At 49.1% G+C, this 16577-nt stretch overlaps 1 protein-coding gene across 28 annotated transcripts in view; it reads right to left on the bottom strand.

Annotated features, from left to right (window-relative positions):
* The window catches only part of QTGAL (queuosine-tRNA galactosyltransferase), a 97931-nt gene that overhangs the window by 3587 nt on the left and 77767 nt on the right, over positions 1–16577 (bottom strand). For 16 of the 28 annotated variants that reach the window (XM_089318515.1, XM_070060064.2, XM_070060061.2 and 13 more), the window contains 4 exons: positions 16246–16370; positions 5751–5886; positions 5598–5666; positions 5198–5272 (listed from right to left, as the gene is read on the bottom strand). In XM_089318515.1, coding sequence (XP_089174641.1) covers positions 5198–5272; positions 5598–5666; positions 5751–5886; positions 16246–16370 — 405 coding nt within the window. Of the gene's footprint in view, positions 1–2828; positions 3691–3964; positions 4037–5197; positions 5273–5597; positions 5667–5750; positions 5887–14704; positions 15757–16245; positions 16371–16577 lie in introns of those variants that run through there. The other 12 variants (XM_089318512.1, XM_089318513.1, XM_089318516.1 and 9 more) reach the window with 3 other exon arrangements.

Here is a 16577-nt window from a genome sequence, read left to right as displayed (position 1 = left end):
ACGCCTCGTGTCTCATCTGCACACACATCCCAACCCCGGAGCACCCCTTCCCCTAGGCAGGTGGCAAAGCCTGATCATCTGGTGTGGGCCGACTTTGCCAGACGGGCTGAAGACACAGCTGTCCCCCGTGACTCGTCGCTGGGCTGGCCCCAGGAGACACAGGCAGCTGCTTGTCCGGTCCTAGCAGCGCCATGGTGGCCACGGCACTGGGAGCCACCTGCAGGCTGGGTCCCTTAGTGTGGCCAGTCCAAGGCCACAGAGACACGTGTGCACCTCAACACGTTGAGTGAAAGGAACCAGAAACAGCACAGTTTCATTGCGTTCAAGTGGACTACAGGGACAGTCAAGAGTAAACCTTGTGGTGTAGGGACGCGTGTTGTGCACAGCACAGAGTGATCAGGCAAGCAGGGTGAGAGCGGGCTTCCATGGCCACAACAGTCAGGTCTGGGCCAGGCCAAAGCCAGGAGCCAGGCACTCCATCTGGGTCTCCCACATGGGTGGCAGGGGCCCAAACACTTGGGCATCCTCCACTGCCTTCCCAGGCACATGAGCAGGGAGCTGGATCAGAAGCTGAACAGCCACGCCTCGAAACGGCACTCCAGTGGGATGCCAGTGTCACCAGCGGCAGCGTGACCTGTGCCACAGCACCGGCCCCACTGTGGTTCTTCCAGACCAGGCCAGGCTGCCCGGGCTAGCACCTGCTCAACCCACAGGCAGCTGCATTCCCCACAGGAGTGCCAGCTGCCAGTCAAGGAGCACGTGGTAACCCGTTTCCTGCTTTGCCATTACTTGTCCTGTGATTAATAAAACTGTCTACCAAAGCAGGCTTGGACTTGACCCACGTGCCACAGCCTGCCAGCCCCACGCAGGCTGTTCTCTGAATTTGTGACAGTTGACAACAGACATTTACTGAAGAAGAAAAACGTGACAAAAATTACAGAAAAGAGTAAGGAAGACCACTCTCACCACCAGTCACTGCATGAAGCTGCGGTGACTTGTGGTACCTGGGAGATGAGAGGCAGAGAGGCCCCCGCCCTGCCTGGACCCATGGTGTAGTCTGGAGAGAAACGCATCACTTAAAAACTGGTGCTGGGACAACAGGTATCCAAGAGGAAAAAATCATTTGGACCTCTAATCTTTGCAGCACAATGAATTCCAATTGAATGAAATACGTAATAATAATAATAATAATAAGTCCTGGGAGCAAACTTGGAAATGTTTTTAAATTTTATAACCAGGGTGACTATCTTGGGATAAATAAAACTTCAAAGCCACAGTAGACAGTAAATTTGTTTATACTGATATGGCAAAAGTACCCTGAATTTATAAACATAGTCAATCATCAAATGACACAAAATTTGTAATTGCAATGTTTCTTTCCCTTATGTTGAGAAAAATACTGAAAGGCCAATAAAAATGATTAATAAAAAGAAAAATTAGCTGAAAAGGGAACCAGGAGCACGCAAACATGGGAGACCCTCTGCTTCAAGTCCCCAAGCATCACCCTGACCTAACCCTCTGTTATGAGGGACGAAGACCTGCACTCTGTCCCGGGAGGGCGTCAGCAGTCACAAACCCCCACGGCTGGGTCAAAACCATTCCTGTCTGGCTGTGTCCTGGCAGACGAATCTCGCATTTCTAACCCCTTGGGTGAATGGAGGTAACACAGAGCCCCACTGCAGGAGCACTGCACCAGCAAATGATCAGAACTGGCCCACGAGCGCACCTGAGAAAGCAGGTCACAGGCATGTTTTAACTGAGACTCACAAAATCCTCCTAAATCTCTCTGCTTTCCCACTGCTTTGGTAAATTTGCTGAAATGGCTGGAAATTCCCCTGAATAAAAAGCTAACGGGGTTGGGATGCGCCCGTGGATTCTCACAGAATCACTTCTAAGAGGGCACAGAGAGCAAGATACGCAACACGCATGGGGCCTGCGGCCACTGTGTGTGTGTGTGTGTGTCCGTGCACGCACATGCGTGCACGTGGTCTCTGGGAGAAGACGTGAGACATGACCACAAACAGACGACTGGGGCTGTGAGAGGAAGCCCACTTCTACCCCAAGCCTACTCCCCAGAGTGCAGCAATGAGCAGGGTGGGTTTGATTCACAGAAACCCTGGGTCCCCGAGAAGCAGACTCAGAACAGCCGTCGCCCCTGGAACGCCCCACGCGTGTAACCCTCAATGTTTCACCTGCTTCAGCTGTAAACTTCCCCCGACTGCCCCGGCAACTTGGACCTTTGTTTATCCTGGCCTTAAAAGGATTTCATTCCTTTCTGGAACTGTCTTCAAACCAGAAACCCTAAAGCCAGGCAGGCTCGGTGGCCCCGAAGGCCATGAGGAGGTGCTGGGTGGGGCCAGCGCTGCGGTGTAGCAGGTTAAGCCACTGCCTGCGGTGCTGACATCCCATATGGTTCAAGTCCTGGCTGTTCCACTTCCAATCCAGGCCCCTGCTAATGTCTGGGAAAGCAGCAGAAGGCACAAGTCCCTGGGCCCCTGCACCCACATGGGAGACCTGGACGAAGGTCCTGGGGCTCTTGGCCTTGGCCTGCCCAGCTCTGGCCGTTGCAGCCATTTGGGAAGTGAATCAGCCGATGCAGATCTCCCTCTCTGTCTCTCCTTCTCTCTGTAACTCTTTCAAATAAATCTTTAAAAAAAAAAAAAGGTGCTGAGTGTCACTCATCATCAGGGAGAGGCCAATCAAACATACCCTACAGTCAAACAAGACCAGAAAATAACAGTGCTGGTGAGCACGTGGAGAAACAGGAGGCCCCACACATGGCCGGCGGGGTGGAAAACGGCGCTACCGTTGTGGAAAACGTTTTGCTGGGTCCTTAAAGAATCCGTCAAACTACCTCTGACCAGCAACCCACTGCTACGGATACAGCCCAGAGAAGTGAACTCTTGGGTCCACACAGCATTATGAGTTGCCAAGAGTTGTTCCCTATGAGGTCTTGTTTCTGACGGTTCTGCCAGTGCAGGCCTGGGCCAGTTTCCTGTTGCTGTGAAACAGAATCCCACAAACCAGAAGCACACGCCAACCTCACCAACCTGGGGCTGGAATCTGGGATCAGACTGCTAAGACCGGCAGCCCGGCCTCGTGAGCTGGAAGCTGCTGGAAGCAGCGCTTCTGTCTCCATCTGTGTGTTTCCAGGCCCTCACACCTGGGGCTGGCTCCCTTCATCGGCCAGCCCGTCTGGAGACTGGGTGTGCCGGGCCACCTCACCCAAGGCACTGGGACTCCCCTACCTGGCAGCTGCTACCCGCTGCCCACTCTGGCCCTGTCAGTGGGTCACGTTAGGGCTGAGACTGGTCGGGGAGCATCCACTGTGTGGCCTCTGTGCGCCGCCTGCTCAGGCCTCAGTGCCATGGTGGGGCAGAGCAGTTAGATGCTGGAGCTGGTAACAAGCTGTGCTTTCTGTGTTTTTCTTTTTTTATTTATTTTTATTTATTTTTATTTTTTTTTTAAATTTTTTTGACAGGCAGAGTGGACAGTGAGAGAGAGACAGAGAGAAAGGTCTTTGCCGTTGGTTCACCCTCCAATGGCCGCCGCGGCCGGTGTGCTGCGGCCGGCGCACCGCGCTGATCCGATGGCAGGAGCCAGGTGCTTTTCCTGGTCTCCCATGGGGTGCAGGGCCCAATCACCTGGGCCATCCTCCACTGCACTCCCTGGCCACAGCAGAGAGCTGGCCTGGAAGAGGGACAGAATCCGGCGCCCCAGCTGGGACTAGAACCCGGTGTGCCAGCGCCGCTAGGCGGAGGATTAGCCTAGCTGGCCTGTTTTTCTGTCTTAAACCAGGAGTGAAAGGGCATGACCTTCACTGGATAAAGGACACTTAAGAAAAGAGCAAACCAAAGATAGTGCCCCACCACTGTCCGGGGTGGGAGGCAGGCAGGTGGCAGCACTGTCTACACTGCAAATCCCAGAGAACACACCCTGTGACGAGGGGCCGTAGAAGTTTCACCTGCCAGCTGGTTGTCAAACCAACACCAAGTCCAACTCCGTGCTGGAGGCCAACAGTGGGCAGGCAGACAGGCTGTGAGAAAGAGCACTTACTAGGGCAACAGAACTGCTGAGGTGCCCAGGAACAAAATGGAAGACATGGAAGGACTCAGCCACGTGGGCGTTCCCAAGTTCCCAGCTGGGAGTTTCAGGGAGCTGACAACAAAGAAGAGCAGAGGCACGCAGGGAGCGCTGTCCAGCAGCAGTGCCCTAGGACAATGGCAGGTCATGGGACAGAGGGAGCCTGGTGCACTGCCCACAGTGTGCAGCTCACCTCCAGGTGGACCCAGGCTGGAGGGGGACGCCTGACGTGGCCCCGTGCTGGTCCAGGAGAACCTGCTTCTCTCACCTCAGGGAAGACTTCCTATCTGTCACAGTCACCATAAAACCTGGCAGGCAACCCTGAACTCAAGGTGAATTCTGGGATGGGGCGAGTCAGTGGAGGAGCTGAGCACCGTTACCAGGCAGAAAACTCCTAACAAGCAAAAGGAGAGGACCAAGGACCCAACAGAAATGGGATGGGCCCCCGGTGACTGCCCCAACCGCCAGCTGGAAGCTGGTGTCATGGTAACACATGGTGTGGGGGAAGGACCGTCCAGAACGACGCCGACAGTGACACGAGGCCAGGGAGCGCTCGTCAACAGGCCGCGGGGCGCTCCGCATGGAGCATTACTCAGTGCCTATGCTGAGACAGCCGCCTGCCACAAGCACGTCAGGCCTCACGCAGTGGGAGACTGGCACAGTGCTGAATCCCTGCACCCACACAAGCCAAGAAAGGAGATTTAGGAACAAGCTCAGGAAGACTAAACAGCCGTGGTCTCTCAGCCGGAGCCGGAGCTGGGGCAGAGGGGAAAAACGGCAACGCCAGCCCTGCAGCTGCAGCACTGGGGCTGGTGCCTCCTGACTTCCGGGGTCAGCTGTGGAAGTGCTCAAGTGCAGACCTGACAGCAGCTGCACGGGGAAGTCCAGGTGCGCCCACCTCTTCCTGATACCCGTGTGGGCGGCAGCTGCTGCTCCTGCCCTAGCCCTGGGTGTCCCGGTGGATGTGAGACAAGAGCTGGCCTGAAATAAGGGTGTAAATGACTGTGGCCAAGTGAACCCACATCCATGCTCCCATAACAGGGTCCTGTCCATACCACACAACCACCTGTTGGCATGGCAGAGCCATGAGCCCCCATGGTACCACCATACTCACCAGCTTCACGCAGATGACAAAGGGGGGCTGGGCAGCTCGAAAATGCAGGATGGGGATCCGGGGCCTGGGCCTTTCCTGAGACAGGAGAGAGATGGAGTCAGCCCTGCAGGGACTGTCCAGGGGTGGGTGCCATGATGGGGGGAGGGGCATCTGGGCCAGGACAAAAGGCTGGATCAGGGTTTCCACCCTGCCAGACTTTACACAGCCACCTGCAGAACTAACCAGGGTGGATAAACCTGGAGGCCCAGACCAAGGAGGAACACAAAGGGGCATCAGCCCTCCTGCCCCCACCGCCAGGGTCAGGGTCTCCCAGGGAGGAGGGCTCCATGCCAATGTCCTCCCTGGCCGAGGACTGGCATGAAGGACCCCTCTCTGGGGGGCACCCTGCGGCCCCACACACCTGCGAGTCCTCATAGCAGTAAAAGCCCTTCCTGATCTTGTTCTCATCCACATCGCAGAAGGCAGCCACCTGGGGATGGGCAGAAAATGTGATGGCTGCTGGTCAGGCCAGGGTCCATGTGGCTGGACAGCAGGCAGAGGCGGGGGAGACTACCTTGCGCTGGTTGGCGGCAGTGAGGCTTCTGTACAGCCTGCGCCCCTGCTTGCCTGCATTCCAGATGGTGAACGCTGGCCAGTGGGGGAGGGCCCGCTCCTCCAGGAAGCGCACGCGGTAGGTCCAGATGGTTGTCCTGAAGCCAAGAGAGCAGCTGGATCTGGCCCCCGGAAACACGCACCCGCCCAGCCCTCAGGCTGCCCGCACCCCAGGGGTGGGGGGCTGCCCTCCCAGCTGTCTTCTCCAGGCCAGGCCAGCCCCTCCCATCAGCCCTGGGGGTGCAGATCCAGCAGGTGGGGCCTCCCTCAGTCACAGACTCCACACTGGGATGTTACCAGTTTACTGTGGTCAGGTGCACAGAGAGGGCCTATCTTTCTGACCCTAACACAGTTGTGGAACCTTCCCTTTAGAACTTGGAAGTTGGGGCCAGAATGGCACAGAGGGTTAAGCTGCCACCAACCTATGTCGGAAAGCTGGTTCAAGTCCTGGCTGTTCCACTTCCAATCTAGCTCCCTGCTAATGTACCTAGTAGAACCACTGATGACGGCTCAAGTATCTGGGCCCCTGCCACCCACGTGGGAGACCTGGATGGAGTTCCTGGCCCCTGGCTTCAGGTTGGTCCACTTGGGGAGTGAACTAGCAAATAGAAGATCTCTTTTGATCTCTGTTGATTCCTCTTTGTGTTGTCACTCTGCTTTGCAAATAAATAAGTGCATCTTAAATATATATAATATTTTATATATAATCATATTGTGAACATATTACATATGTGTTTTATACACACACACACACACACAAAGAGGACTGGCATGGTTCAAAGAGAAAGTTTTGCTGAGAAACATGTAGTACATATGTCACATGTGAAGACCACACTCAGGAGACTCATGGGCACAAATTTTAATTTCCAAAGACATTGCTCATTTATGTTCACTGCTGTGTCTGGAGTGTTTCAGAGAAAAATTGCTAAATTATATATAGTCCATTCTCAAAAAGAACAGAATCAGAGAGTGCTCTCCACAGGAAACACGAACAAGTTCAACTCTAGCAAAGCCCTTCCACCGTTCAAAGATGTTAAACTCAGACGTTCATCAGCTGATGGCTGGATAAAGAACACGGAGTGATATATACGCTGTGGACTACAACTCAAAGAATGAAATCCTGTCAAAATGGATGCAACTGGAAAATGTTTACTGAAATAAGCCAGTCTCAAAAAGACAAACATCACATGTTTTCCCTGATTTGTGGTAACTAATACCTGGAGTGCAAAAAACGTAATGCGTATGAGCAAAACCGACATTTTGAGATTTGATTATTGTTTGCAACCCTGGTCTATACTCTCGAGAAACAATGGTTTCTCTACTTACTACTTGTTGAATTCTTTACCTAATGGAGGGTTAAGCTTGTGACTGTAAAATACACCCAAAGAACGTCCACTGCAAAAGTTAAAAAGAAAAAGGAAGGAAGGAGGGAGGATAGGGTGGGATGTATCATTATGTTCTTAAATCTGTATATGTGACATTGTTTACCTTACATAAATTTCTTTAAAAAAAAAAAGATGTTTAATCCCACACAGAAACTCGCATTAGATCACTTATTTTGTGAACACAGAGAAGGCTTCATTGCCGGCAGACAGGATGAGGCACATGGTGCAGTCCCTGGCTTGCTGCCTGGTTCCCCGGGTGGCCACGCCGGTGGCACTGTTGACTGGGGTGTGACTTGCATTTTACGGATCAGTAGGGAACTCTCTTCACACAAGCCTAAGGCAGTGCACACACTTAAGAGTGAACCTTCAGGACAATGGCAGAAGAAATTCAAAACCACAGCCCAAGAATGTCCAGTGCCAAAGTCACGTGGCAGAACCTAGCTCAGACAGACAACCACCTTTAGTCTAAGTTTTCCAAACAAACAGCCAGCTATTTCAACTTAAACAGAAATGCAACCCCCAGAGTGCAAAGGTCAGAGGGTTCCACCAGACACCCCCGCGGCCCATACCCCACCAAGATTCAGAACACCCCTGGGAAGTCCCCAGGGAGCCCTCACCAGAGGACACAGGACATCACATGTTCACCAACGCCCATCTAGTTCCACCTGTGACAGAGCTTCCCGAGTGGCCCCGTGGCACTCTGCTTTCGCAGGTTTCCCAGCCCCGTGTCTGCGTATGTCACGTCAGCCCCTACTCTTATGGACGGCACGGGTTCTCTTTGCTAAGGAGCAGCCCACCACAGCAGAATGTGCCACTTACTCGCTGCTGACAGACATCTGAGTGGCTCCCCAGTGACCTGGCTGTCAGAAACATCATACTCCTCTAATGAACACCCCAGAAGTGCAACTGCTCGGTCACAAGGTACACATAAAGTTGTTTAATTAAAAAATGCCAAACATTTCCCCAAAGAAATGTACCAGCTGACACTCCCACAGTGGTGTGACAGAGTCTTCACAGTCCCATGTCTCTGGCAACATTCTGAACTACCAGATGTTAACTTTGGCCATTCTAGGTAGTGGTTGGAGGTCTGATTCTCCAAATACTAGTAATGATGAACACACTTTTCATTTGCTCACTGGCCATTTCTACAGCTTGCTTTGTGAATTGTCTTGTCAGTTCAAGCATTCTGCTTATTTTTATTGGGTTGTCTTTTTATAGTTGAGTTGTAGGTTTTTTAAAGATACATATACATTCTCCACGCTAGTCATCTTTTTATAAATGTTATTTAAGGTATACAAGTTTCATGTGTTTCATATGTACAAATGCAGGAACACAGTGATTTTTCCCACCCCACGCTCCCTCCCACCCAAGACTGCACCCTTCTTCCTCCTCCCTCTCCTATTCCCACTCTTAATTTTTACAAAGATCTATTTTCAGTTTTCTTTATACTCGTAAGATTAACCCTATATTAAGTAAAGAATTCAACAAAAAGTAGGAAGAAAACAGTCACAACAAGGGCTGTAAACAATCATTGAACCTCAAAATGTCGATTTCACTCCTTTATATTACCTTTAAAGTACTCTTAGTTACCACAGAGCAGGGAAAACATATGGTATTTGTCTTTTTGGGATTGGCTTATTTAACTAAGTATAATGGTTTCCAGCTGCACCATTTTGTTGTGGAAAGACAAGATTTCATTTTTTTTAACTGCTGAGTAGTATTCCATGGTGCATATACACCATATTTCTTCACCAAATCATCAGCTGATGGCCATCTGGGTTGATTCTGTATCTTACTTAGCTATTGTGAACTGAGCTGCAGTCAACACGGGAGTACAGATCACTTTTTCACTTGCTGATTTCATTTCCCTTTGGTAAATTCCCAAGGAATGGATGGCTGGGTCACATGGTAAGTCTACATTCAGATTTCTGAGGTATCTCCAAACTGTCTTCCACAACGGCTGTACCAGTTTACATCCCCACCAACACCTTTCCCCCCACATCCTTGCCAGCATTTGTTGATTTCTGTATGAGAGCCATTCTAACTGGGGTGAAATGGAACTGCATTGTGGTTTTGATTTGCATTTCTCTGATGGCTAGTGAACTTGAGCATTTTTTCATGCGTCTGTTGGTCATTTGGATTTCCTCTTTTGAAAAATGCCTGTTCAAGTCCTTTGCCCATATCTTAACTAGATTGTTTGTTACTGCTGAGTTTCCTCAGCTCTTTGTTGGATATTAACCGCTTTTCAGTTTCATAGTTTGCAAATATTTTCTCCCACTCTGTCAGTTACCTCCTCATTTTGCTGAGTGTTTCCTTTGCAATGCGGAAGCTTCCAGCTTGATGTAATCCCATTTGTCAATTTTGGCTTCGATTGTCTGTGCTTCTGGGGTCTTTTCCAAGAAGTCTTTTGGTATTCTGACTGGAATAACATTGAATCTGTAAATTGCTTCTGGTACTATGGACCATTTTGATGATATTAATTCTTCCAATTCATGAACATGGAAGATTTTTCCACGTTTTTTGTGTCTTATTTTTTTCTTTAATGCTTTGTAATTCTCTTTACAGAGATCTTTTTACCTCCTTGGTTAAATTTATTCCAAGGTATTTACTTTTTTTGTAGCCATTGTGAATGGGATTGATCTTAGAAGCTCTTTCTCAGCCATGGCATTTTTTGTGTATACAAAGCTATTGATTTTTATGTGTTAATTTTATATCCTGCCACTTTACCAAAATCTTTTATGAGTTCCAATGGTCTCTTAGTGGAGTCTTTTGGTTCTTCTACATAGCATCATGTTATCTGCAAATAGGGATAGTTGGACTTTCTCCTTCCCAATTTACATCCCTTTGATTTCTTTTTCTTGCCTAATGGCTCTGGTTAAAACTTCCAGAAGTATACTGAATAGCAATGGTGAGACTGGGCATCCTTGTCTGGTTCTGGGTCTTGGTGGGAATGCTTCCAACTTTTCCCCACTTAATAGGATGCTGGCTGGTCTATAGTTCTCTTTCTCTGTTGTATCTTTTACTGGTTTAGGAATTAAGGTGATGTTGGTTTCATACAAGGAGTTTGGGATGATTTTCTCCATTTGAATTGTTTTGAATAGCTGGTGAATAATTGGAATTAGTTCTTCTTTAAATGTCTGGTAGAATTCAGCAGTGAAGCCATCTGGTCCTGGGCTTTTCTTTGTTGGGAGGGTCTTTATTACTGATTCAATTTCCATCTTGGTTATTGGTCTGTTTAGGTTTTCTATGTCGTCATGGCTCAACTTTGGTAGGTTATATGTGTCCAGGAACCTATCTGTTTTGTCTACATTTTCCAATTTGTTGGTATATACCATTATAATAATTCCTGAAGATTCTTTTCATTTCTGTAGTATCTTTTATTACATTTCCTTTTTCAACTCTGATTTTATTGATTTGGATCTCTCTCGTTAGTTTGGCCAATGGTGAATCAATTTTATTTTTTCAAAACACCAGCTCTTCATTTCACTGACCTTTTGTATTTTTTGTTTTATTTCCTCTCTAATTTTAATGATTTCTTTCCTCCAACTACTTGCCGGTTTGTTTTGTTTCTCTTGAGATGCACTGATAGCTCATTTACTTGATGCCTTTCCAATTTCTTATGTAGGCACAAATTGCTATAAGCTTCCCTCCTAACACTGCTTTTGCTGTATTCTCTAAGTTTTGATATGTTGTGTTGTCATCTTCATCAATTTTCTTGATTTCTCTTTTGATTTATTCTATGATCCACTGTTCATTCAGGAGCATGTGGTTCAGTCTCCATATATTTGCATACGTTCTAAAGACTCTTGAGCTGTTAATTTCCAGCTTCACTGCATTGTGGTTAGAAAAGATGCAATGGTATAATTTTGATTTTTCTGAATTTGGTGAGACGTGTTTTTTGGCCTAGCATATGGTCTATCCTAGAGAAAGTTCCATGCACTGATTAAAAGACTGTGTATTCTGCAACTCTGGGGTGAAAAATTCTGTAGATATCACTTAGGTCCATTTGGTCCATAGTGTAGATTAGCTCTGCTGTTTGTTGATTTTGTCTAGTTGATATGTCCATTGATGAAAGTAGGGTGTTGAAGTCCCTCATTACTATTGTACTGGAGTCTATATCTCCCTTTAGATCCATTAACATTTGTTTTAAATAGTCAGGCACCCTGGCATTAGGTATATACATTTATTATAGTCATATTTTCCTGCTGAATTGATCCTTTAATCATTACATAGTGCCTTTTGTTGTCTCTTAACAGTTTTTGTGTTGAAGTCTATTTTGTCTAGTATTAGGTGGCTACATCTGCTCTTTTTTGCTTTCCATTAGCATGGAATATCTTTTCCTATCCTTTTACTTTCAGTCTGTAGGTATCTTCGTTGGTGAGGTGTGTTTCTTGTAGGCAGCAAATAGATGGGTCTTGTTTTTTAATCCATTCAGCCAGCCTGCATCTTTTAATTGGAGAATTTAGGCCATTTACATTCAAGGTTATTATTGATAAGTAACAATAAGGTTACTAACTTGGTCCTGTCATTTTTCCAAATATTCCTATTGTTTGCTCTGGATTTCCTTTGTACTTTTACTGGGACATTTTCTGCCTTCACATTCTTTCATAATGATGACCATGTTTCTGTGTGTGTAGCACAATCTTAAGCATCTTTTGTAGGGCTGGATGAGTAGTAACAAATTCTTTCAATTTCCTTTTGTTATGGAAGGTCTTTAGTTCACCTTCATTCATAAATGAGAGTTTTGCAGGGTACAGTATTCTGGGTTGAAAGTTTTTCTCTTAAGACTTGAAATGTATCTTGCCATTCTCTCCTAGCCTGTAGAGTTTCTGTTAAGAAGTCAGCTTTGAGTCTAATCTGGGATCCTCTGAAAGTAATCTGGAGTTTCTCTCATGCACATTTTAGAATTTTTTTATGTTTTACTGTTAAAAGTTTGACTACAATGTGTTGTAGTGAAGATCTTTTCTGGTCAGGAGTTTTGAATTCCATTTCAAGCATTTCATCAATCTCTTCATCTTCACATTCTAATGTCAAAGTGTCGATGTGTTCCTTTGTTGTGTGTGTGTGTTGGGGGGGTCATGTTGTCTTCCTTATTCTTGTTTCTTGAATTTCTGCAATTATTTTGAGGCATTTGTGGAGTTACTTGCTGTTGTTTTCCTCTGCTGGCTTTTCTCTTTGAACTATGCCTCTGTGGCTTGGTGGGTGCTCCTTCAGTGAATATCTTGAGGTGTGTGCTGGGTGTGGTCAGGGCTCTGGTCCATGCTCCAGGGTGGGGTGAGTATCAGGGTGAAACCCACGCTGGATGTGGCAGAGCTCCTCTTGTTGACAGGAAGGTATGGTCACCTCTGTTGGTGTGATCACACTCTCACCTCCTCTCTTCCACGGTGATCCACACCTGGGTGTCAGCCACAGTGGGCACAATGCTCATCTGTGCTGCTCTCAGTGTGAGCACCAATCCTGCTGCAGTGACTCGCCCCAGGCAATCAGGGAGCTCTGGGCACATGGAGCCACACACAGAGACCCAGCTATCCCCTGCACCCTCTCATGAAGTCAGAGTCCCCACAGTTACAGGGTACAGAGGGTCCATTCCACCCTGCTAGCCTGTGCCATCCACGGAGGGGCGAGACATTTCCAAAGCCAGCTGCCTGTGAGTGCTCAGTCTAGGCAGTCTGAGCCCTGGAGCCTGTGATATGTTGAGAGGATGGGGCTCTTCACAGTCCTACATGGATGCCCCGCTCCTTTCAATCTTCTCAGCCAAACTCAAAGTCAGTGGGGAACATGGATTTTTCCCTCTGGTAAAAGAGGGAAAAACAAGAGCTGCCGACTGCAGCCCTGCCAGTTGCCAGGCACACACAGGAGCCTCTGCAGTCTGTACTGATGTCAGAATGGCTCCTCCTCTCTGCCCACTGCACCTGAGCTGCTGTGGCTGCTGCTGTGGCAGACGGTGTCTTTTTTTTTTTTTTTTTTTTTTTTTTTTTTTTTGACAGGCAGAGTGGACAGTGAGAGAGAGAGACAGAGAGAAAGGTCTTCCTTTGCCGTTGGTTCACCCTCCAATGGCCGCCGCGCTGCGGCTGGCGCACCGCACTGATCCAATGGCAGGAGCCAGGAGCCAGGTGCTTTTCCTGGTCTCCCATGGGGTGCAGGGCCCAAGCACCTGGGCCATCCTCCACTGCACTCCCTGGCCACAGCAGAGGGCTGGCCTGGAAGAGGGGCAACCGGGACAGAATCCGGCGCCCCGACCGGGACTAGAACCCGGTGTGCCGGCGCCGCTAGGCGGAGGATTAGCCTAGTGAGCCGCGGCGCTGGCCGGCAGACGGTGTCTTGTCCCTGCCACCTGATGGGTGCATGCACAAGCGGTACATAAGCTGCAGCTTATGTACAAAGTGGTGCCCACCCTCTCCCAGCTGGTGGCCGGGTGCCATTGTGTGGGGGTGGAGAGAGTGAAACACACCCCCTTTCTTCCCCCGCTTGTGTTGGCGGGCACCTTGTTGCCCTCAGGGCTCCAGGCCAGACTCAAAGGCAGTGTAGTCGGCTAGGCTCTCCCTCTGGTTCTACCACCAGTGGCACAGGCTGCTGCAGTCTGACCTCACCTTGCTCTCAGAAGCTGGCACTTGCTCTGGCTCTGGCTGCTGGGGCCCGTACTTGTCGCTGTGAGTCTGCACTACCATGCAGATCCATGGCATCCTTCCTCCTTCCACTGCACTCCAAGTTCCTGCAGTTCTACTCTCCCCTAAGAATGCACTATCCATTTTTTTTTTATTTTTTTATTTTCCCCTAGCCTGCAGCAGTATGCCCTTACCCTAGTCCACCATCTTGGAATCTTGTCATTTGCTAAATTTATGTGTTAGGAATATTTTCTCCCAGCCTGGGGTACACCTATTTGGTTTCCTTATAGCATCTTTTTGTGAGTGAAAGTTTAAAGTTTGGATGAAGTCCACTTTATCATGTTTTAAATGGTCACTGACTCACAGCCTCAGACTCTGGCCACGAGCCTCTGCCTCCTGGTGTCTTCCGCAGCCCTCAGAGTTTCAGCTATTTTCATAGCTTTTCCGGCAGCGGGGGCAGGGGCTGTGATCCACTTCCCAACCATGTGGCCGCTTCTGTCCCACAGCTCACAGCACACACCCTGCTCCACTGACTGGCTTTGGACTTAGCTAAAAATCACCTGACTCCATCAGTGAGTCTGTTTCTAGATCCTTTATTCTGTGTTGATTTCTTTATCTTTATGCTGCTGTTACATTTTCCTGAGCGTGATGTTTACTAGTTTTATCGCAAACCACCCACCCTTGATTTTTGCTAATTCTCTAATTTTTCATTTTCTATTTCATCATCTGCTCTCACTTCCTTCCTATCTACTTTGCTACTGATTTAGTAAATTTTAAGGTGCAAGTGGAGTTCCTGATTTTATCAGCTCTTAAAGTCACAAAGTCACACTGTCACACTGCAAACTGTGTTAGCTGCATCCCACAAAAGTTTTCATTGTCATTAAATTTCACTTCTAATTCCCTTTGTGTGTGTGTTTTTTTTTTTTTTTTTTTTTGCCTTGGCTACTTAATTCCCAAATGTTTTGTATTTAAGATGTTTTAATGATTTCTGGTTTAATTCTGTGTTGATTGCCACAGAACGTCTTAGCATAACTCATATTTGAATTCAGTGTCTGAAGTGATGGATTCAGAAAGTGCAGCCTTGGCGGATGACTGGGACCAGTGCCCTTGCAGAGACCTCCCAGCAAGGGAGGGCACAACGAGAGGCACTGTCTGGCCAGGGAAGCCCTTGCCAGGCACGGAATCTTCCATCACCTTGACTTTGGATGTCCAGAACTGTGAGGAACAAACGTCTGTCACTTGTAAGCTTCTGTGGTTATAGAATTCTGTGACAGCAGAATGTCCTAACACAGTGGTCATAAAACATACTTTGCATGACTTCAGCCACTTAAAAGTTATCAAGACTTGTCTGATGGTCCAGAATACGATATTTTGTGGGCATGGAACCAAGTATATTCCACAGGGCAGTGTTCTCTGGATGTCAATCAGGCCAAGCTGGCTAACAGTGCTGTTCATGTCTGCTTTATCACGACAGATGTTCCCTACTCCTCTGCCAGTCTCCTAGAGGATGAAAATCTCCAACTGTCAGTGTTTACTTCTGTTCAGCTTCCTAGTGGCACACGTGTAGGACTGCTACCTTCTTGCTAAATGACCTTTTCCCCGAGTGTGTTAAGTCCCTTCCACACCAAGCCAGGTTCATGACAGCAAACTGCTGCCACGAATGGTTCTCTAAAACACTCAGTGCTAACCAAAGGCATGAGAAACACCACACAAAGCTGGAGAGTGCGGAAGCCGAGTCTTCATTCTGAACAAAGGCCCACCATGGTCAGCGGGGTGGCTGGCAGCTGGGACCCCCACCCATAACGTCCCCCACAGCAGTCTGTGGCCCAGATCAAAGCCAGGATCTCGCCTGAGTCTCAGCCCATTGAAGACATCGCCATCAAATTTACTCCTGGAGCACAGGTGTGGGGACGTCCAGCTCCCCACAGCCAGGAGGCCTCGTGTCCATGGGTCCAGAACAAGCAGAATGCATGGCAGCCTAGCAAGGGCACAGGCGATGAGAACCCACACATGTCCTGTCACACACACAATGCGACTCCAGAACTACAGACGCCCTCCTCTTCCTCGCAGGTCTCCCTGCCTCCACCAGGCCCAGGGTGGCCAGCCTTGTGCCATGCTGGTGCCACAGAGACCGGGGCCAGGCCCCTTGCTGCCGTGACACCCTATGTGCAGGACGTGTCCCTAGCAGGAGTTGTGTCTGTGGCAGCTCCTCCCCTCCATGGAGGATGGCATCCCCACAGGCTGCCACAGGCCTCCCCGGAGTCACGTCAGGCTGAAGCAAGTGACAGCAAGAAGTCACTGAGTGCCTGAATCCCTTAAAAAGACAGCATTGAGCCCTTCTTGGGTCCCAGCCACTGCATGCACCCCACACCCCCTCCCTGCTGTCACCTATCTCCCAGGAAATCTCAGGTCCCTGCATCTGCTCCTTGACCCCAGTCCGGCCATGCTGTGGCCGCCAGCTACTCACTCAAGGATGGAATGAGTGACTGCCTGTGGGTGGTAGCGGTACAGAAGGAGGCTCTGGTCCACACGGACGACCCCACCGCCCTTCCTGAGGTGCTGGTAGAAGAAGAGCAGGTCCTCGGGCTCCCCCTGCAGGAGCAAGAAGAGCAGCCTGTCACAGTCCTCACCATGTCAGGGTCAGAACCCCCGGAGAGGTGCTTGTTGCCAGAAGCCAGTTCAGAGGCTGAGTGCACGGAGGCAGTGGGGGTTAGCAACTCGGTCTCTCAAAAGGTGGGAAAACGGATCCTAATTGGGGCTTGAGAGACGCAGAGCAGAGGGTGGTAGGGATGACAACTC

The sequence above is a fragment of the Oryctolagus cuniculus genome, chromosome 17 (assembly GCF_051225735.1).
Source record: "Oryctolagus cuniculus isolate XC-2025 breed Fujian yellow rabbit chromosome 17, ASM5122573v1, whole genome shotgun sequence".
In the NCBI taxonomy this organism is placed as follows: Eukaryota; Metazoa; Chordata; class Mammalia; order Lagomorpha; family Leporidae; genus Oryctolagus; species Oryctolagus cuniculus.
Note: the sequence above shows the minus strand (reverse complement) of the source record. Positions and strands in the feature narration are given on the sequence as shown.